The sequence below is a fragment of the Mizuhopecten yessoensis genome, unplaced genomic scaffold (genome assembly GCF_002113885.1).
Source record: "Mizuhopecten yessoensis strain PY_sf001 unplaced genomic scaffold, ASM211388v2 scaffold10985, whole genome shotgun sequence".
Classification (NCBI taxonomy): domain Eukaryota; kingdom Metazoa; phylum Mollusca; class Bivalvia; order Pectinida; family Pectinidae; genus Mizuhopecten; species Mizuhopecten yessoensis.
Window position 1 is genome coordinate 787,387 of NW_018408820.1, and position 23,695 is coordinate 811,081.

The 23,695-nt window shown below is 36.7% G+C and overlaps 1 protein-coding gene across 18 annotated transcripts in view; it reads left to right on the forward strand.

Moving 5' to 3' along the window:
- The window catches only part of LOC110464321 (RNA-binding motif, single-stranded-interacting protein 2-like), a 268,575-nt gene that overhangs the window by 170,656 nt on the left and 74,224 nt on the right, over nt 1-23,695 (forward strand). The window contains exons 1-2 of one of the 18 annotated variants that reach the window (XM_021519484.1): nt 297-666; nt 19,416-19,848. The exons of 11 other annotated variants lie outside the window; for them this stretch is intronic. In XM_021519484.1, the coding sequence (XP_021375159.1) occupies nt 19,789-19,848 (60 nt within the window). In that variant the 5' untranslated portion in view covers nt 297-666; nt 19,416-19,788. Of the gene's footprint in view, nt 1-296; nt 667-719; nt 1,107-4,590; nt 5,005-6,759; nt 6,852-19,415; nt 19,849-23,695 lie in introns of those variants that run through there. 6 more of the 18 variants (XM_021519483.1, XM_021519486.1, XM_021519487.1 and 3 more) reach the window with 6 other exon arrangements.

Consider the following 23,695-nt stretch of genomic DNA (forward strand, 5'->3'; position numbering starts at 1 on the left):
TCCTTTTGGCCTGACTCCCAGGGACCTGTTGTAACTACCTCTCCCTCCCTTTAGCCTAACTTCCAGGGACCTTTCAGGGACCTGTAGCCTCATATTCCCCCTTTCCCCTAGCCTAAGCTAGACTCCAAAGACCCTGTAACCTCTCCCCCTCCTTTTGGCCTGACTCCCAGGGACCTGTAAAGGTCCCTCCCCCTCCCAACTCAGCGTCATTGGTAACTGAAGCCTTGAGCGACCAATCCAATCCCATCAATTGAGGCCAGCGCTGACTGCTTTGGAGCTAGGACATGCATCACGCTCATTTGTTTGTCCAACTGTACGCTGGGCCCGCTGTAACAAGGTTCCTCGTTGGGACAGTACTGCCCACAATCTGTAACTACGCTGTATTCCAGGCTGGGACAGTGGCTAGGTGTTGTGTGTAGTACTCTGCTCCTATACAGAGGGATTTTACTTCTGGTACTGTGATACTGTCTGTGTAAGCATACAGGTAACACTGGAGAAGGTATACACACAAAATTCCTCACTCCACTCAGCCGTGACCAATGGTAGGCTATATACCGTGATAAGACCTATCACCTTTAGTATTCCACCCATTGGTTCAACCTGTATCTGGACACCATGCTTTTGGATTCGTATCAACTTGTTCCATTAACATCAGTCCCATCCGTGGTGAGTTAGCATTTTATTGTCTTCCTCTGCCTTACTTGATCTAATTTGTTGACAGTGCCATTCACTCTTTTTAGGGAAAAGTTGAGCTAGTTTTATACTTACCTGTGTACAGGTATTGTATATAGTACAGGTGTGTCGTGTAGATACTAGCGGCCTGATTGTGTTCCCTCACTCGGTCGCTGTAATCACCGTCAACAGGACGACTCGACTCTCTCTCACACCTGCCTAAACTCTCGCCACTAACCCTGGTTCCGAGGATTTCACTGGCTTTATTTGATGATTTTCTCATCTTCTTCACAACAAATTACAAGTGTGTGATTTTTTTTACGGTGAAAAGTGTCGAGGAGTATAACTAGGGCAAGAGATTGTGATCGGTTAGGAGACGCAAGTACTTGATGGGTTCCCCTGAATATTACACGATTGCCTGGTTGGATAGACAGGTAGGATGTCCTTTTTCATTCATTGTTTTAATTTGATGTTTTCACTTTCTTGTGCTAGTTTCCTCCTGAGGTTCGCTTTGGTTTGGGATGTTTACCTGGTCAAACTCGTTAACTGTTTGTACACCTGTCTCGTTATATTTCTGCCTAAGCTGCAGGTGTAAAAATGCATGTAGTGGAAAGCAATCAATAATGATCTTATCTCCTCGTAAACTTATCTACATTACGGATCGTTTGATAAAGAGCTCGTGATAAACAAATTAAAACAAACCCTTGTCTCTAAAACAAAAAAAAATGAAATGTCAAAACAGGGTTAGGAATTTTACCTTGATAAGAATGCAAGTAGTGTGTTTAGCTGTTAAACCATAAATATGTCAGCATGTGTTTCAAAATTGTTTAAGAGATGCAATACATTAGCTTTGTGGTAAAACTGTATATATATATATACACCGCCCCCGGAGCAACCACTGAGAATTGAGCTGGGAGAGGTTTTTAAATAGAGTGTGGAATATATAAACCATGCCACAGGCAAATTAGATCAATATTTAACGTTTACCAAAAATCTAGGTTGATTATGCAATGTGTCCTACCTAACCTAGGGAAATATCACAACTCAAAGTTAATCTGGCTAAATACAATGTTATGATTTGGTCTTTAGATCTCTCCATGAATATCAACATTCATAATGGGATTATGTTTCTTATCAGAGATTTTCTTTTTTTTCTCTCTAAAAATTACAAAGGGAACAAGTTTGACATGTCGGTGGTATGAGTATTATGTAAAACAGATGTTGTGTCGGTGGGGAGTCCACCCCCTGGTTTTACCTGTAGTAGATAACAGGGGGATTCAAGGATAAGCCAACTCGTTCATGTAGGTGTGGCCTATATCAAATTAGACTTTAAAAAATTGTAAATGTCACAAGTAATTTATCTTTTTTCTTTATGAAAAAATTGGAAATGTCACAGAAGAATTGAAAATATTTTAACTTTTAAGGTATTTTTGTTTCCTTCAATGAGTTTTTTCCATCAATTTTATAAACCGTATACAAATCTCCTAGACTTTTTAATTACCAAGACGTCAAATTAAGCGAAAATCTTGTCAGATGCTACAAATCTTAAAATTTAAATATCAGTTTTAAGGCTGTCACATGAATAAAGGTGAAGGTCGCAAGTTATTGGCCGCTGACACGCATCCGCAGTCGGGGAGTTGTATAGGTATCGTTTTCTCTCTCAGGTGAGGAATGTCTCTCTGGAATTTTCTGGATGCGGTGTAGGCAGCATTACATTAGAGTTCAGTCGTGCGTGACGATTACACACAACATCAAGTTTTCTTCTCTTGTTCCTCATAGCCCTGTTAGCTTTCCCAGTGTCAAATTTTTAAAAGTATTTTAGAATAAGATCAAAATCTTAACTTTTAAGAAAATGTATCTTTGAATATTTTTTGGTATTGGTACACATGTATGGACAACATGATGCTAATTTTACATTAAAATTATTGGTAAAAAAGTAATCCTTGATTTAGTTACCTTGTGTTAAACCAAGCTGGCCTTTTAAAAATTCTTAGGTAGGCTGGAAGTATGATAGGGTACACTTACCTACCCTCAATGGAGAGGAAACCGCCTCGTAACAATTATTTTTTCTGGTTAGCGATAAGCCATTAAAATGTCAGGTAGATTTCAGCTCCACCTTGGAGTCTGATGACAAGATATTTGGGAGGGGAGATGCAATCTGAAGGTGATTAAATCTTAAATTTGAATTTTATCTTATTTATGCTTCAATATGAAAACCTGTCTTTAATTTGCTGACACCTGACTTTTGAGGACAACACAATTTAATGGACCCAAAAAGCTTGTTTCCTGTCATTCTACCCTGTTATTGCAAAAAATTATCATATCTGACCAAATGGTTCAGTTGCTAATGATATATATATCCACTGGAGAAATTTTGACATTTTAAAAATGAAAATTTGGGTAGGATCAAAAGTGTCAAATGCTTCCATCATTGTCTTTCAATAAGGACATAATTTGTTTGCTAAGTTATTAAATCTAGTGATAAAATGATAGGAGCCAGGTGTGTTTTGTTTCTGTTTGCTTATTTTTTTAAAATATTTTTTGAAGTTGGGAGGGGGCTGATGAGAGGGGGGCTAAACACTTTCTTTAGGATAGTCTCTAACTCACTAAAGCTTAGCATGCATAGCCACAACTTAGAGCAATGTTATATATCTCTACCTGTATTTATATACATATATATATATTTTTAATTTATATATTTTTTTTATTAAAAAAACATTAGAAGAATGTGTCACATCCATTAATATAGCCTCAATATTGTCTTTGTTATTAATGAACAACTAGCTAATGTACTATTGATGAAATCCCATGTGACCCGTTTGTTACAACAGCACAATGGATATTGAATTGTCTGCCCAGAATCGGTACGGAACTGTATCCTCCCTGGGGACCAGTGGTTGTATAACAAAAACACAGTGATTCCTGTTATTGATTTTACATAAATTTGTATATATATTTATACACCTTATACCATTATAACTGAGCTTTAATATTTTATACTTCATATATTTGTTAACTTGTTGTTTAAACATGAATTATTCTAATTTCCAAACACGAGAATAACTTTGAATATTTATATTTAATATATTAATTTTAAAATATTTGTTGTTTGGTTTATTGTTGTTTGCACATTCACGATTACGATTTAGTTCCACGAATACATATTATTTATCAACAGGAGATGACGAATGATGTAATCTCGTGTACCTACGACACATACATAAATACATACGGCCTATCTCTGGTAGAAATGTGTGTGCATATAACTATATATAAACGTTTAAAATGATTCATATTTGATAACCTAGTTTGGTCCACTGCCATAACCCCCATTCATGATCTCAATCTTTGTGAAGCGTAGGGGCACAAAATCTGTGAAGTTTGAATTGCCAGCACGTAGAAAAAAACATCTTACAGATTTTTAGCACCTACTGGTATAATAAGACAAAACAGGTGTAGCACAGTAGGGGGAGGGGGGAGGGGGGGCAGGGACTAAACCTTCGGGGAGGAGGGGAATTTGCTTGTAAACTCAGGAAGGATCAAAGCTGCATCATCACAATCTTAGTCAAACAGACTCTTGGCAAAATTAATGGAAACGTTTGCTAGTGGTTTGAAGGTTTATCTGATATACCACATCAAGTTTAATTTTATACCTGATCGTAAACTTTCACACACAGTACATTAAATTACACTTTACGAAAATAGCATCGAATTGTTGGCCTGTTACATTTATAATTGGCGTAGTATCAATGGCTGTACACGGATGAAATGTAGCTGGATGTAAAAGTTTAAACCCGACCATCCCATCAGAAAACCGGTACAAAGTTTAAGTGGGAAGACTATCTTTACACACAGCTAATTGGGCATTCAGGTCTCGAGTAATCTAATGGAGAAATGTTTACTATAAGTGTCGCAACTTATGTCAAGTTGTGATAGTCGGTCATGATAACATAGCTACGCCAACAGAAAGGAAGTGAGCTTTGCTGAGCCGATTGCTGTGTACATATTTCAGCTATCATCGGAGTGAGCAGATAATTTCCTTGAATTATATCGAGTAGGTATACTTTATAAATCTCCGTGTAGCTGACTGGTTGTGAAATAGACAGGTGATTTAATGACTCGGCAGTGATAAAATCACATTTCTCCGGGATTACTGATGCTGAAAACATCTACTCTGGAATTCTCCGTCGTCGTGTAGAATTACGGTTTAGGTCAATACAGTACAGGTTTGATTTTCATTTGAATCCTGTGAATTTGGAGATTTCTGTAAGTCGTGTATCCAGAACTTTGGACGTAATGTTTAGATTTGATCGACTGCCACCATTGACAGAGGTAAGAATTTGCTGAAGTTTTACAACTTATGGCAATTACATTCATTATCAGATTTTGTAGCTGAAATGGATATTTTCAAAAAATTTATGTCACGATACATCAACGTTGGAACATGAACATTTGACTGTCTGTTGATGTATAATCGAAATGTTAATGACCCAGCCCCCACCCACCCACCCACCAGACACGTCATATTCAGCGTACCTGAATAAAAGTGCTGTTATAATTATTGGTAAAAAGAAAGTGAAAGTAACTTTTTATTTCATATTTTAAAGGAAATACCTGGGTACCAACAGATCATAGAAAACATTGCCCTTAATAAGAATAGACGTCAAGTATGTCTCACAGCCTGGTGTCCTAACCCTGAAGTACACTACAGGAGAGAGTATGTTATGGGGTGACATTCTACTCAACAACAATAAACCACAGATGATTTGCCATCACTGGAAATTTTTCTCCTCAGGCCTAAACATCTGTGTACATATGGTTGTCAATTAATTATCGTGACAGACATTGATTTTACAAAACTTAATTGCCCCAATAAATTATCTCCCCCTGATCCAGTGGGAAGCTCAGTTATCTAAATAAAGCCAAAAGGCATAATTATAGATTTTTCTTCTGAATTTTTCTGGTCAATATTCGTCTCCCACCGAATGCTTTTCCTGGAATTTCTCCGAAGCCTATCACTTGATCTGGACATGAGGTTTACAGTCAGATCCCTATTAGATAAAACATGGTTTAGGATTGGAATAATAACCCAGTGAATTGGATCGGTCAAGTGCCTGGGCATTCATTGTATGTAAATGTCAGGACTGACTGGCCGCCCATTATGTAGGAGATGTGTAGATTCTGAGATCTGATTTGACAAGTGTTAAACTGTGGTCCCAGACCATATCATATTGTCGGCCTATGATAATGAGAAGTTAGCGACCACTACTGTAGCAATCCCCAGGTCACTAAATAGAAAAATGTAGTGTCTCCGTGTTATTTTCTATATTGAAGCGTAGTATGAGGAAACCTATCAAAACCCCTAGAGTCATAATACTGGAAAAGTAATTATGAGTCTTCCTCACGTGTCTGTCATGAGTTGGTTATTCAACGAATAATTTATCTGTCTTTTTGAAATACCTCATAGGTGCACGTATGTATGGAGAAATATGATAGAAAAATACCTGTGGTTTCAGATAACCTAGAATATTGTATTGGGGCCTATCTTGTATCCTGGTTATACTATATATTTCGGGTGTGGGGTACGTAGCCTGCTGAGATTTCTATGAGATTTCTATGACTGCAGGTGTAAATAACACTGGGTCATTTGTAGCCGTCATGGGATTCCTCCACTGTATATTCATTAGGTATAAGATTCCACAGACATAAATTAAGATAAAAAATTGTTTTCATAACAACTGTGGACAAGTGCCAACACATCAGCGCACATTTGTCCTTTTCTTATTAAAAAACGCCTAAACACACCAGGATGAGCAGTCACGCTTCGCTAAGGAAGCTGTATAAAACTGAGTATATATTTTCTCGACCTGTTGCTTAAATGAAATTATTCATGTTTTTAATGGGACCGGCGAATAGATATATGTGTGTAGGTTATACCAGCAGATAGCACTGTTATGAAAATTCATACTGCCTGTGGCTTGGAAGCGTACCTGTCGTGGTAACTAGAACAGGTAGGGGATCCTTCCTTTGTACAGCTCCACCTAGGGGAACAAACCGGATCTGTGACCATCCACAGTCACCCTATATAGGTATAGCTGGATGATTGACTTCCCTTATAAAGGTACGGGATACACACCTGAACACATGTGAAAGGGAACCAGCTAACGATACCTGTCCAGGTAGGAATTTATCCGCCTGAATACCTGTCGTGATACCTGATGAAAGGGGCAGATTTAGGGCATCATGATAGCAATGTGTTGGCTGGGATAATGTTACAAGTAGGATGGTCTAAATTGTCTCTCTCATCATAGGGTTCTGTTGCATTGTCTACTGAAGTTGTTTGGTTGCCCTTGGTTACCTGTAGCTTTCTATTTTTGCTAAACTTTGTTTAATTTTTATGTTTAGTTGTGTTCTCGAGTCTTGTCCTGTTTCTAGTTTACTTAAAGTAGTTGTGTTCATTGACCAGTAGACGTGGTTCTGGTTCAGTTATAGCAAATGTTCTAGGTGTGTTACTTGTTGTGTTAAGTTGTCTGATAAACAGGAATGTCACTAGTTGTGTTTAGTTGTCTGATAAAAAAAAGTGTTACTGGTTCTGTTTAGTTGTCGGATAAAGTGTGTTACTTGTTGTGTTTAGTTGTCGGATAAACAAAATTTGTTACTGGTTCTGTTTAGTTGTCAGATTAAGTATGTTACTGGTTGTGTTAAGTTGTCTGATAAACAAAATTTGTTACTGGTTGTGTTCAGTTGTCAGATTAAGTATGTTACTGGTTGTGTTAAGTTGTCTGATAAACAAAATTTGTTACTGGTTGTGTTCAGTTGTCAGATTAAGTGTGTTACTGGTTGTGTTAAGTTTGATAAAGTGTGTTACTGGTTGTGTTTAGTTGTCTGATAAACAGGTATGTCACTAGTTGCGTTTAGTTGTCTGATAAAAAGATTTGTTACTTGTTGTGTTTAGTTGTCTGATAAAGCATGTCGCTGGTTGTGTTTAGTTTGTCTGATGAAGTATTTCACTTGTTGTGTTCAGTTGTCTGATGAAGTATGTCACTGGTTGTGTTTAGTTGTCTGATGAAGTATGTCACTGGTTGTGTTTAGTTGTCTGATAAAGTATGTCACTTGTTGTGTTTAGTTGTCTGATGAAGTACGTCACTTGTTGTGTTTAGTTGTCTGATAAAGTATGTCACTAGTTGTGTTTAGTTGTCTGATGAAGTATTCACTGGTTGTGTTTAGTTGTCTGATAAAGTATGTCACTTGTTGTGTTTAGTTGTCTGATAAAGTATGTCACTAGTTGTGTTTAGTTGTCTGATAAAGTATGTCACTGGTTGTGTTTAGTTGTCTGATAAACAAAATTTATTAATAGTTGTGTTTTGTTATTTTAGTTGTGCATGTCATACGCGTGCAATCAACAGCTCCTCTTTTCTTTGGCTTAATTTCACCTTAATATCAATGTCATTGAATGTTGGTATTTGCTATATAGCATGACGATGTCATGTGACAGGACCTATTACCTGGACTCTGTCCAGTGATTACCTACAGCCATTAAGAGTCTGATACTGGACATCTTGTCTGTGTAGGTACACAATTCTCCAATTGTCCTGTCACAGTACCAGTCATGTAAGTCTAGCAGGTTGGAGGTCATTTGTTTGTTTACGTAGGGTCAAAGGCCATGGGTTACTTGTATCTGTACGATCCTAACATCGATACTGACAGCTAACAAATATTATACAGGTTTGTCCCATTGTGATGACATAATGGGCCTATCAGTGATCACTGCTGTCATGTTCCGAATCTTCCTTTGGTACTAAGAAGGTTCTCCTTCGGTCCTGGGTCAAAGATTCCTGTTTAGGTTCATAGGTCAGCAGTAAGCAGTAAGGTCGCCATAGGTCATTAGTTTGGAGGTCACAGGTCAGCTGTGCTGTTGTATGAGCCTGTATCGGGTGATTAGTAGATAAGGATTGCTGTGATAATTAGGTGATCTATATCAGCTCTACCTGTAAGGGATTCCAGCTTGCTTTGTACCCTGATGAAGTGTGGAATGGGAGATACTAATCTTCCAGCTTGTTCACAAGCATGGCTATAAGTATTGTGCTGAGAATGAGTAGGCTATAGGCTCCCCCTGTGGTGGTGTAGAACCCTCATGACACCTGTCAGGATGGCATTAAGTTCCTTAAAAGTCCTCACGGTGTGTTCTCTAGGCCTGGTATCTAAGTAGTATCTACTCTATCTATCTTAAACAAAAAGCTATGTCAAAACTAGGACCATGTTACAACACATGACAATTTTGAACCTGGGTTCTGTTCTATTGTCATGCACAAGAGCCACTAAGTGATTCCACAAGCCCAGCTCTGAAACAGTTATGTAGTATATTGTCGCCACAGTCATGGTAACAATCACAGTATCCAAACAACCTTCAGTAATCTGGTGGTGTAACATCACATAGATAGGAAGGTTTTTTTCTCCCTCGATCGCTACAACTTGAGTTTTATAAATCAATGTTATGTCCAAATATACAAGTTAAATCTTAAAAACCAAATGAATCCGATTTATCGTTCCCTAAATACACAGCATTTCAGGTTTGTTACTGTTAAATTAAACCCATAACTTCCTGTGCTAAAGTCAATTCCCAACTTTAACGAGAATTTTAATGAGACATTTGGAATGAATGACTTAAAGAAATTTAGAACTGCATCGTTGATCGGTTTGGTACAGCGAACAAATATATATCGTTTGCAAAACCAACAAAAAACAATTGATTGCAAAGGTCAATTGTGAGAGAGTGCCGTTGTTTGTCTCATTAGCGACACAGCTAACTGTTTTAACCTGCCTGTCTAATGACCCATTAAAATCGTAGAAGTGGTCCCAGCGGTGTGCCACTGCGAGCTAATCTTAGAGGTTTAATGATCAAGTTCTCCTGTGGATGAAGATCTCGTGAGACGAATGTCATCGTAAAATATACCAGGTCCACCATGGAGACCAACTGTGCAGAATTTCTTGAAAGGAAAAAAAATCACCTTCTTCCATATCACAGTATAACTTTCAAAATCTTTAAAAAAAAAGTGAATTATCAGAAATTTTCTGTTGAGCAGATTTTGTTTTATCTTTTCTGTTTAACAGAAAAATTAAGTTTTAGCTTACGAAATAAAGATTTTATTTCTTATTTGAAATATGTTATACGTACTTGATACATGGTGTAAGAATGGGCCGATTATTCTTGTCAAATGATGTATTTGATGTGGAAGAGAATTAAGAACAGTTCTGCAAATTTTCATATCGCTAATAAATTGATAAAGATCTATTTAAGGTAATTGAATAAGGAGAGTTCTGACATCAGCCGATCAATTACACCAAGTTAGCTGCCTCTGTGTCTCCATGGCTTACTCAATGTCAGTATAATTATCTATCATAATTAGGTTCTATAACGGAACCCTTACAGTACATCTAAACTAAACATTGTTTCGTTCTTAGCTCTGTAAACACTAGGATTTATCTCAAACAATTTCAGCTGAATAGTAAAATAACTGCTGGTTCCTCATGATCAGATCTAACATACCATTTACTTCCGAAATTTTTCGTTCAATTATTTCTATTGAGCTTGTACAGAATCAACTCCAAATATTTGTAATTGACATTATTAAAGGGCGGATAACCAATAAAAAATGAAAAGATAGTACCGTTTCGAGGATGACTATCAGTTAATTAAAATTGCCTTTTATGTTAAAAATCTATCACTTTCCATTGTGTTTTATTTTCATAAAAAAACGCCTTTCATTCAAAACTCTCAACTGAGTCTTATGAAGTTTAATGTCGGTGGCGTTTACGAGGCCCTCTATCCCAAATGTTTCCTATATAGGAATGACTTAGAACAGGTTCTGTTTGCTTGTATCAGTCGGATTGGCGAAGGATTTATTTATTAATTGGTTCGACAGAATTAATAAAGTTTTCCGGGTGAAATTGAAGTGTGGGGTTTGTGTACTGTACACAAAGCTGGGTTGATAACTTCTACGGAGCTAGACAATGAAGGGTAAATATTGATAACCGTTGACAAACAAAAGGCAAACTCCATTCTATCTAGGTCCTCGGGGAATGAATGTCAATATTTGGTCTCCATTCTACCTACCTGATAAGGTATGTCTCCGCGACTTCACCTAGCTGTGCAAATCAAACACAGCTTACCGACCCTGTGATCCTATATTACCCGGACGGTCGCCGTCAAAATTAGATCTTTACGCACAAATTATCTCCCTTTGTTCTGAAGTTTACTGTCTTAGTTAGCTGTCCAAATATGGGGAGAAAATATTTATACTATGTGTACAGAAAAAACACTTATTGACACAGTGGCATGGTTTGAACAGGTTATAGATTTTGATAATAACTGCTATTAGAGTGTGAAAAAAAAGTCAAGAATAGAACGCAGCAATGTTTTTTGGTTTGATTAAAGGTTTATACTAAAAGAATTGTCAAATCTTACTTTTTATCGTCAAAATATATTTTTTTTTAATTTCTTTTCATATCCTTAAACTTGACAAAAGCATTTCCTGTGAGTAACCATAAAATGTTTATTTTTTTCTTCAATTCAAGTTCAATTTTTTTGTTGCTTTTACCGATATTCTCTGTACAAACTTTGTTGGCTCATTCAGTAACGAGTGAAACAATTGCTTTAAAAGCATTTCATGCAAATTGGGCCACTGTAGATTAGTGTAAACAGTACGCTTATTCTGCTGTGTAATGTCATTTCAATTTAATAAAATAAAAATAAAATTATAGCTGTGAATTTTTAAGCTTGATTTCAATTTTGCTTCACTCATGTTTCTCGGCCCTTATTCTGCAGGACGATAGCTGTGATTCACGATCTGTTTAAAAAAAAAAGATCTGAAACCAGATAGCGTAAACTATACACATACTGCATTCCCAGCCAAAAACTTCTCAATTTTTGCATTTGAAATATTTCTTTTGAACAGTTTAATTGAAATATTTCAACATGATGAATCCAGATGAAACAACATTATCATGCTTTGGTTAAAATTGCTATCAGAATTGCTGTGACGATAGCATGATCAATGATATGTAAGCATAGTGATTACATAAATATTTATTACCAAAATCATGAGAAATGTCTTGGAACTTTTCTGTAAAATAATGGCTTTGACTTTGACAGTTGTGTCTTTGAATAGAAATTTTAGGAAGGTAGTAGCATCAAGCCTGTATGAGTCGATCAACAGTAACTTGGGTTCGGAGGTCCTGGGTTTGAATCACTGTCCTGACATTCCTTTTGTCCTTTGGTAAATTTTATTACCAGCCTTAAATGTAATTTCAGGAACACTTAACCCATTTAAAGCATTCAAGGATTTCCAGAGCTTTTAAAAGCCTTATGTGCTATCTCATATACAACGGTGTAATAATATTTGATATGTCAATGCCATATTTATATACAAAACTGGGATTACAGGGGTATTTACTGGGGTATCACAACTCGGGAGTTTAAGGATCATGTTTTGGTCAAAATCTCCACCCCGAACACTGAAAGGAATGGAAAGCTCACACACACCCCAAACGAACTGACCCGTCCAGACCTGCACTATTGACCCAGCTACTTGGGGATATATTTCACTATCAATCCATATAGCCATTCTATTATGTTGGTCTCAGAAGTGTTTATCAAAATGGCTTCCAAATAGAATTAATGTGTAGATTTGTGATTTGGAGTGTGGGATTTTGTTTGCAGAAATACTTAATTGCCATATATTTAAATCTCAAAGCCAACAAAGGCGCCTAAATCTAAAGTTTGCACTAAATTAGCTTCGGCTACCGTGGAAACACAAAAACGGCAAGTACTTGTAGTATTCAAGAACGGCTCTTGAGGTTCTACCAGGTAACCACTTGTACTGTTTCTAAAGTTAGTAACCGTTATTAATTTGGGAATGATATATAAATGTCCCAATCATTAGATCATGGAGGTATTTGTCTCAATGTATCCGATGATGTACAGTGTTATTCAAGACAAGTTACAAGCAAATCGCACGTTAAAAATACCTTTGAATATTTAGAAACTTGCTGAATTCACTTTTTCATTGATAAAAAAAGATAAATTTCGTCCTAAAACATTCCTTTGTTATGCTGGAAAATCACGTTTCAACTGAGATCTGTAGTGACTGTGTTATTTCTCTTGTCGCACTTCGATTTAAATGTACGGTGGATCGTCAGATAAAATGTGTTTTTTATCGTTCTATTTGCAAGAAATTGAAAGCAGAATATGCCAGTAAATGTCAATGATGTATTTATTTTTTCAAAGGGGAGCTCAGAGCACCACAATTTAGTTGTCAGCTTTCATGGGCTGGTTGTGCTGGATGGTTTGGAGAATTTTTATACAGATTAAAAGATCACTTACCGCTATAGATAGACACAATATACAGCCATACATGATAAATCAATACTTGGCCTCGACCAAACAAGTTGAAGCTCATACATCAACCATATACTATGTGCCCTAGCTGTTCCTCCAGAAGATTACCTGTCCTTTTAGCAATATATTTTGGTATATGCGGGTCTCGCTCACTATTTCAGACGACCTCTAAATGCTTTATCAGTTACAACTAGGTGACAGTTTTGTTCCTTTCTCTACGATAACCTTTACATCTTCAAACAAAAAAATGGCCGAATGTCTCCGATATTCAAAAATAAAAAATCCTCCTGTTTTTACAATGGCTGTGATCACATCACATTCCAGACCACAATTAAAGCCTAGTCAATATTTACTTTGGGGTTGATTTAAAAAGAAAGCAAAAACAGTGATTAGATCATCTATTATCTCGGGTGGATAGGCAAGGGGTTAGCGAAGTTTTCTCAGTTGGAAGTGAATGGTTGTGAAAATATTTGTCTTGCGGAATTGTAGCAAGTGTTCCGTGCCTGCTTACACAGAGGATTAGGAAGGGCCATTGTGTTATGGAGATTTGTTGGCGGTGTGCCAGTCTGTACTGTGTAATTATTCTCAATTCTTCATTATGTCCGGTCGGAGTTTCCACTCCTCCCCATGATCCTGGAAGTCAATTTTCTCCAACCTCCCATGTTACGCTTTTGATGGAAACGTGTTTTATTAAAATGCAACAAGCTTTTGCATAATATGTTAAAATTGGGAATGTATAATCTTGCGGGATACCATAACAGTCCTAATAACGACATAACCATGAGTTATTATCCGAAATAAATCAAGAATAAATCTTTCTCAAATTAATAGAAGAACACTTTTACATAAAGAATAATGTATTTCAAGATATAGATTATTACAGGGGTGCCACTTTACTCCAAACAGAAACCTAGAGAACAATCGCAGAATTGTTAAAATAAAATTAAGTAGACAGGGTTGGTTTGTGGTTAGAGTACACAAGGGTGTACCTGTCCCGGCAAAGGTTTTCATATTATCAATACATTTAGGGACGTGACAAGGGGAATCGATATTGATTCTGACACATATGTCATTTACCAAGGGCTAGGCTAGTCCAGTTGACATGAATTGTGTGTTTTGACATGGACATAATGAATTTGCCCTTCCCTAATATCTGTAGGTATAGGAAACTAGAACAAAAAAAAATGTATTCATGCCCGATGTTCTGACAAAATCTTGGGTTATATCAAGCGAAATAACGAACAACTGCCATGTTATTGTCGTTAATTGACCATCCTCACGTCAACGTTCGTACACTAATTCAGTTTGTACGTGTAATGAGGTTTTTTTAACGACCTACAAATGAAAGTGATATTTAAATGAAGTGAAAGGAATAATGAAATAATGATTGAATATAGGTGATTGGTTTTTTGGTGCAAAAATATGTCGGATATTGACAGCTGGTATGTGTAATTAATTGATCGGTGTGAATTCAGTTTAATATCAAATATTTCATGTCACACCTTTTTTAACCTACAATTTTTATATGTGCATGTAAATAAAAATTGTAGGTTAAAATTTTCACACAAAGTCAAAGCACATAGACAGAGTGAAAATAAAATTGTGCAAACGTGTTGATGGTGTAGGTTAATCAGAATTATTACTACCTGTAGAAAGAATGCTCATTAACTAGGAGCAAGCTAAACCTTTAAACAGGTAGGCCTCTATGGTCGACAAATTTATCACCTTTTAGTCCCAGGCCCTTTGTGGTAGACATCAAATATTTGTAATATATAAAACACATTTTTCACCTGGAACAAACAAAATCACAGGAAAGTGACAACTGTATGTCTTAAGGGTAAGGTTGTAATATGTGATAGCAGTCAGGTGCAAGCTTGGTGTTAGGACTGTAGGTATGTCACTTGTATACATACAAAGAAAACAGGTTCATTGCCACTGGCAATATCTAAAAAAAACAAATTAGATAGTTTTTCATGTTTTCCAAAATCAATATATTAAAAAAACAAATGAAAAAGTGATTATTTGGAAAATGGTTATACAAAAGTTTGAAACAGTGACGATACTAATGCATTCAAAACATAATTGGTCTTTGTTAAAAAAAAAAAATGAAAAATATATCGAGTGTTTTTTTGACACTGGCAATATATGAAAAACAAAATAGAAAGAATTGATGTTTCCAAAATCAACAGTTAGAAAAAGAAAAAAAATGGAAAATGTGATTTTTAGAACTGGAAATCTTAATTAAAAAGAAAAGATTATAAATATTAACACTTAATATTTTTAGTTGGTAAATGGTTTTAAAAAATATAATTGCCTTTGTTATAAAAGTTGATGAAAAATATATTAATTGTAAAACACAATAGCTGAAAGATAAAGAAGAAAGGCTCAGGTATGGTAAAGTCGTTATCAGATAACGTAAGATGAACCAGGACTTAATTGATTATCTGTTAGGGTACTCACACAGGTGAATTTCCCTGCATTATTTAGAGATCATCGTTAGCAAGCGCTACACCTGGGTGATGGTTAAAACAGTGTAAATCACGTCCGTACATTACGACAGGTGGTAATAAGGAACCAGGTGTGAAGGTACTGCAGGGATAATAGGCTAACGAGGCAACAACAGGTGTTTTTTGTTCCTAAAAAATAATGAATAACACTTTATTTTGGCCCGTTACAAACATTAAAATTCTGTCATGCTCAAGATTGATGTATAATAGGATGATAACAGGACAATGATTGTGAATTAATTCATCATTCACTGGAAATAGGACAACAAAGCGTTTAATGGTTTAGATTAATTTAACCAAATTTAAACCATCATCTTGCCCCTAAACAATGGGATAGCATAAACATTTTGGACACAATGATTGACTGAGTTTAAAGCCTTTTTGTGATGGAGATCACTTGGAAAAGATACTTTTTTATATGAAAATTTTCTTTAAATTTATGTGAAAACAACAATTACTTCAGGTTATATTAATCAACATAAAATAGTATCAGTAGGGGAGTAAAGAACTGGAGATTTAAACGCCAATAATAGCAATGAATAATGGTTGGAGTATGTAAAAATATTCAGTTATATCAGAATTGTCTGAAAGGCTAATGAAGTTGTGGTATGAATATTGACTGTGGTATGTTAATGGCGACCCGTAGCTAGTGCAGGCTTGTTCCTGTCAGTCCGTGCGGGATGGGACGCACGTCGGAGTGACTTGTCCGATATCAATCTCATTCTGCTCGATGCACCGGTACAGAGACAGGTTAAGGCCCAGGACGATACATGGTACAGCGCTGTGATTTCTCTAGCGAGTTTGGGAATTTGTGTTACTTTCCATAGTGTGTGAGGGCGAGGGCTTTAATTGTACTGACATCGTGATTTGACTAAAGTTGTACTTTATACTTATAATAACCTGGGTATCACAGATTTTAGGAAATTCAATTAACAGCTGTAGTTGGAATGTGAAAAGATCATTTCAGGTTTGATTTGATTAAATGTTTGATTGGTGTTCAGTTGTACTTTACTTTAGAAGGGAATGTCAGATTATTTCGAGATGTTTTATTCAATTATTTCATTCATTTTGTATTTTCTAATCTCCATTTTGAAGAGAGTCATATTTGATGTCCTGTACGCAACTATTGTGATTTGTAGTTTGGGTTTAAAAAAAGGTTTTAGTGATAATATCGGTATTTGTTATAGCTTGATAAACGACATTAGAGCTAGGTGAAGCTCTGGTGGTGTGGGAAGAGGTAGAACCTACATAACCAGGTCAGCTGGTATTTATTGCTGTTGTTGATGCAACAACTGTTGAGGAACTGTTGGTGATACTTAGACAGGGACAGTTGTGGCGTTGTTTATGTCGGAACTGTTGGTGGTATGTAGACAGGGACAGTTGTGGTGTTGCTTATGTCAGAACTGTTGAGGAATTGTTGGTGATATGTAGACAGGGACAGTTGTGGCGTTGTTTATGTCAGAACTGTTAGTGATATGTAGACAGGGACAGTTGTGGCGTTGTTTATATCGGAACTGTTGGTGATATGTAGACAGGGACAGTTGTGGCGTTGTTTATGTCAGAACTGTTGAGGAATTGTTGGTGATATGTAGACAGGGACAGTTGTGGCGTTGTTTAAAACTTATAGGTGTTGTTTATGTCAGAACTGTTGGTGATATGAAGACAGGGACAGTTGTGGCGCGTTGTTTATGTAAGAACTGTTGGTGATATGTAGACAGGGACAGTTGTGGCATTGTTTATGTCAGAACTGTTGGTGATATGTAGACAGGGACAGTTGTGGTGTTGTTTATGTCAGAACTGTTAGTGATATGTAGACAGGGACAGTTGTGGCGTTGTTTATGTCAGAACTGTTGAGGAACTGTTGGGGATATGTAGACAGGGACAGTTGTGGCATTGTTTATGTCAGAACTGTTGGTGATATGTAGACTGGGACAGTTGTGGCATTGTTTATGTCAGAACTGTTGGGGATATGTAGACAGGGACAGTTGTGGCGTTGTTTAAAACTTATAGGTGTTGTTTATGTCAGAACTGTTGGTGATATGAAGACAGGGACAGTTGTGGCATTGTTTATGTCAGAACTGTTGGTGATATGTAGACAGGGACAGTTGTGGCGTTGTTTATAACTTATAGGTGTTGTTTATGTCGGAACTGTTGAGGAATTGTTGGTGTGGTGATGTGTTACTACACAACAGCAGTTGTGGAATCGTCAGTGATGTTCAGACAACAGTTGTAGAAATTTTGATGATGTCTCAACAACATTGGTTGAGGAAGTGTTAGCAATGTTTAGACCGGAATTGCTAAAGAGTTGGTTGGTTGTGGAATCGTTGCTGTATATACAAAATGGAATTAATTGTTGGTTAATTTTGCTTACGATAGACAGAAACTTATGTGGATTAATTAGATAGTATTGTGTATACAAGAAAAGTTGTGAAATTGTTTATGTTAACTCAAAAATGGTTGTGGAATTGTTGGCGATGTTTAGACCGGAATTGCTACAGAAAATTATGAGGATTAATTAGATATTATTGTATATACAAGAAAAGTTGTGGAACTGTTTATGTTAACTCAAAAATGGTTGTGGAATTGTTGGCGATGTTAACACAGAAAAGGTTGAGGAAATGTATGTTGTTCACACAATGAAAGTTGTGGAATTGTTAATCTTTTGTTGTGGTATCTGTTGTAGTACAGATAGGGTGTGCTTGTCAGGTAGATTGCTTCTAATTGAAATGTATGTTCTGATGTAGATAATATATAGATTGCTGTCGGAACCAGGTTAGTTGGCTAAGAATCATTGGAGAGCAGTACCACTGCGGTTGTTGGCTGTGAGAGGCGGATTGCCTTGCACCAAAGTGCAGTGTCATAACTTACTGACTGGGTTAGCAGAGACGAATGCGGAGGTGTTTTCTAGTTCTCCGTCTCAAGGCTGTTCCTAAATCGCTACAGATGTTTCCCTCCATTACGTTCTATGTTATATGGTGATAGTGATATGTTTATAGTGAACTGTGTGTGAAGTTGATATTTCTGTTAGGCACTCTGTCATAGTTTTTATTTCCAATTCTGTCAAAATTTTAGACTTTAAATTTCATTCTTATTTCCATGTTGTGGTTCGCCAGGTTTGTCTATAATTACAAATAGATGTGTTTCTTTTACTGAGAAATGTGCACTATTCTGATTTAGAAGTTAAATTACATAATTTGAATTAATTTATTGCAAAATTCTTTTGATCCAAATATAGCATATCATTCCTGAAAAAAATTGGTGATAAAAAACAAACAAATTATCATTCATAAAAGAAAATAATTTTCTTTATAATGCAGATGAGGTCAGTTCTGAAGGATGCATTACTGTTTTTAGAATATATCTGTTTTACTAATCGTATTTATCTTATCTTCAAAAATATAATTCAAAAAATAATCAAGCATGAAATTTGTGAATTTGTCATGTAGAAAATATTTGGATCACAGCTATAAGTTTGGAAATATTTTGGCAGTGATTGGAATTATTTCGGGAGTGTTAAGCTAATTACAATAAAAATATTATCAGGGGGATTTGTAACAGATTTACAGCACATTTCTCGGTAAGGACAGTTAGAGTGGAGAGTGACCAGGCTATGTGTGATTGTTGTTGTTATTGTGGCCCTGCGTTCTCTGATTGGACTCGAGCCATGACGGAGCCGTGACGGGCCTGAGGGGTATGCAGGTTAGATCAATACTTGATCACTGATAAGTGATTAAACCTTGTGATCAGCGGCAAACCAAACCTTTGTACAACTATACATACACTGTCCAGCATTGATTCTAGTATTATGAGGATTTTCTTTTCTTTCCTTCCTAATTTAGTTTGCCATTCACCTGTAGCCCAACGACCCCGGGGTGAAATCTCAGGTGTGCCTGTACAGGTATCTCAACAGTGCTGTCAAGTGAATCTGGTCCACATAAGGTCCTGTACGACAACAGTCACACTCCGCAATAAACATATGAAACCGTCAAGACAATGAGAAGATAACTCCACAACTGACTCGCGTCTCTGGTGACTTGTTCGTTCGTTCTATTGGAGATATTTACTTTTCAATCTTAAAGTGGTGCAGGAGAAAGCTCCGTTATTAACATTTGGGATAAAAACTTGAGTTTAAGCCCCTTCTTGTGTGTAAAAGTTTGGAGTATTTTATCCGCGTTTGGACCCCCTTCTATGGGAATTTAGTTGTGATTTAAAATGGTGGAATATAAAGTAGCGAGGATGCTTCCAGATCTGAAGTACCATCCTTACCTACAGGTATGTACCCAAAAATATTTTTAAAAGTTGATTTAAAATCCTTCTCCCTCAGCATGACTTCCCCTCCCCCGCCCTCTCCCCTCGTACACCACTCCCCCCCAAAAAAAACCTCTCCGTCACAAATCTTACAGGTGAAATTTATCATGCCCAGATGAGAGTGTTGGTTTACAAAGGGCTGGACCAGTTTAAGTTGGGACACGTTTATCATGTAGGTCATAGGTCACACACACCACAGGTAGATACAGGTATACATACACACAGGTGTGCACTTTACTTCTCCCTACACAGGTAAGATAAATAGGTAAGTCATTAGCCGACAAGACAACAGGTCATTCTCTGTCACAAGTGGTCAGTCGACACTGTACATGGTTCTGCACTCTCTGTCAATGTTGAGGTTTTGTCTCATATAGTGACTGGACGAACAACAGAGTAGCTCTAAGGTAAGGAAAGACAGCATGTTCTGGACAAGGGTCAGCTAGAAAGTTATTAATTAACATGTATAAGGGTCAGTATAGAAGGTTAAAACCAATGTAAGGAGGACGGTCATTTTTTATTTGGTCATTTATCTGACTTGAGCAGGATGACCGGAGATTTATCGGGAGAAGGGGGTTGCTAGTTTACAGGGGTGGTTTGGTTTAGTCCTGTCAGACAAGATAACGAGGGTCTTGGATCCCAGGAATGTTGACAGTAAGGCTAGGGTTCAACATTCTTTTGTATCTAGTAGCCAGTTACCTGTTATACAGGTAAAACAAGCGACATTTTTCAGATTCTGTATATATAGTAAATTCCGACTTTATTACCACATTCTTACAAGATTATGACACTGAGCCCAAATGATAAAAAAAACATTTCAGGTAGATTGCAATGCCGGGAAATTAAAATAGTAAGGTTTTAGACTTCTAAACAGCATTATAGATGTAAACAAGGATTATGTGTTGATATTGGTTGCCAAGTAAAGCTATAGGCTTTTTGGATTAGGATGGGCTATATATATAGCTCCCTTGGGGTGCAAACTGTGGAGGGAGGGCCCCCCCNCTGGAAATTTAATCCTTCTTTTCATTCACCGGTCTATGTAATGGAACATTAAGAATGTAAACTGAATATAATTACATGGTCCAATGTTCCCCGATTGTATTTGCTATACACGTACATTATTCACATGTCATTTGATTTGCCTTCCTCTTTTTATGGGTCTATACGTGTATAGTTTGCTTTCAGGTAGCTAGCCCACATGTGTATATACGTAGAACATATGAATTAGTTGCATGTGATTTCATCTATGTTCCTGTGGCGCTTGTGTGACCGAATTCTGTCTCTCCATAGACCTGGAAAAAAACATTAACTTGAGAGGGTGATCATGGTCTCCTTAGAGACCCATTTCTGGTCTCTTTGGCTGTATCTCGGTATATCGGTTAAGCACTATATTTCTCTTCCATTAATTATGAAGACTTTTCGAAGCCTGCACCTGTTGAATTGCCCAATGTTTGCCTATAATTAGCCCACTTATTGATGTTGTTCACTGTTTTCCTGTTGTCCTCGGTGACACTGGGACCTTTACTCCTGTGGCAGGTCCGTTCCCCCTCCCAGCACACTCCTGGTACACTCCCCTCCGGATAGCCATTTGTCATGCAATCAAACATCATTATAACCCTGTTCTCCGGGCCAAAACGGATTGCAAATTAATTTGACATCCACAAACAATGCCATAAGCAGTGTTTTGCCATTACATTTGTTTTTTATATGATGATAAATGATCTTCTTGGAGTGCTCATTAGTTTGTATGGAGGGAGTACTCATTAATTGATGTTTTAGAACTAATCATTAATTGTGATGCTATATCATCTTATTATGGTGTCGGGGTCCTGTGTATAGTTTGATTAATTTAATTATTGGAGCATAAAAAAGAATGGTGAAAAAAATCTGGAACAGTCACTGCCAGAGGCAGAGACCGTTTTGATATTTCTTTCTCCATAACTGCATTTCCTCGTCCTTCAGAAAGATAGCTGTTCCGGTAATTGAATTACATGGCAAGACTAAAACAATATATAAATACTGTCGTAATTACTAGGGGAAGAATTTGATCAACCCCCCCACCCCGCCCCGGGGAAAATCAAAATAGCAGTGAAAGTCATTTCATCATCATGTGCTATGTGCAGTTGTAGATTCTCGTAACACAAAGCGTAAGAGGCACTTCACATGTCAGACAATGAGTAGGCATGTTTAACACATTATATGAAAATGATTAAATATTTAACGTACAGACTCGGAAAAACATGCAACTTTCATGCAACAAGTAAGAACGGGACCAAACAATGACACTTGAGTCAATGTTTGCCTTTTACAAATAAAACATTCAAGGTTGTTTTAGAACTATCCAGAAATCTGAAGTTGAAATTGTAACTACCATCCCGTATGCACCACCAGGCACAGAGAAAACCGCACTGGTTAGTACCACTGATGGTGTGTGATCAGTAAGCTTGTGTTGCATCATATAAGTAATTTGAAACCACCTGTTAAATTTTAAAACAATTCTGCCAAATTTCCCATCGTCCAGGAAACATCAAGAGTACATGGTTCTGTACCTCATTTACTGGCGGTTTTTCCTTTAATTTTTATCTCCCTTATTCCTCGGTGCGTTACAATTTTACCCACAGTTATGTCATGGGTATCTCTATCCTGACAACTCACTGACCTGTAATGGAACAGTCCAGATCAAACACTGGTTGATATCAAACAGAACATGGAGGGGTTACAGGTTATCAGATTGAATTTGAATGGATTGTAGTATTAGTAGTGAGATCTGATGGAATTTGAATAGGAGGAAGTAGAGTCAGGAGTGAGTCATCCAAAATAAAGGATGCAATTGCTTGATGAAGAACAGGAAATGACATTTTTTTCCCAGAAGAACTCGTAAAATTGTGATTTCATTAAGATATCAATAAAATATTATTGAACAAAATTCAGTTTTAAAATAAGAAAATTGTGATTTTTATTAAAATATCAATAAAATTTTATTGAACAAACTTCATCTTTAAAATACGAATTTCCATAATATGAAATATTGACAAGTATTTAATGTTATAATGGTCTACTGCATTATGTCATTAAGTTTTTTTATGAGATTATTAAAATCAATAAATGTGAGACAATAACTCAGTTTTATCAAGCAGAAAGGAAACAGCTATTCTAAGCCAAGCCATGAGTCTGGTAATACACATCCAAACCGGCTAATTATTGATCCTGTCATTGGGCCGAGAAACACACATAAAAAAGTATGGATTTTTTTAGCAACAAGAGAAAAAATATGAATATTTACTCCGTATGTGTTGTTTTATTATCAAACAAATTAAAGATATTTAATTATTAATGACAGGCTTGTGTAACGAAGATAAAAAACATTGCTGTTTGCGGGGAATCTAGAATCCATACAGTGAATAAATCTAAGGCTAATCTGAAAGGAAAATTTAATTACGTTTGTATACTGACGACAGAGTGCATATTTCATTAACCATAATGCACCAGTGTAATAGATTTGTTCTATAATCAATGGTGTAATTACTATACAACATTAGGCATACAAAATAAGGTCGTAATCAGGGGGTCGATACATCTAAGTGGAGGGGGGGGGGGGGCACAAGGGGGTATCCATAAATGGGGACAGGAGGAAAATGAGATAATCCAAAAACAACAAGGTATTGATTATTAAAATAATTTGTATATGTATGCAGAGCTCTGTAATATTTAAGGTGGGGAGGGGGGTAATATAAACTAGCTGTAATAAGGTCAGATTTGGCCTGTTATGGCTGAATATGTTGGTGGTGCGGGGGGGGGGGGGTTTTTAAAAAAA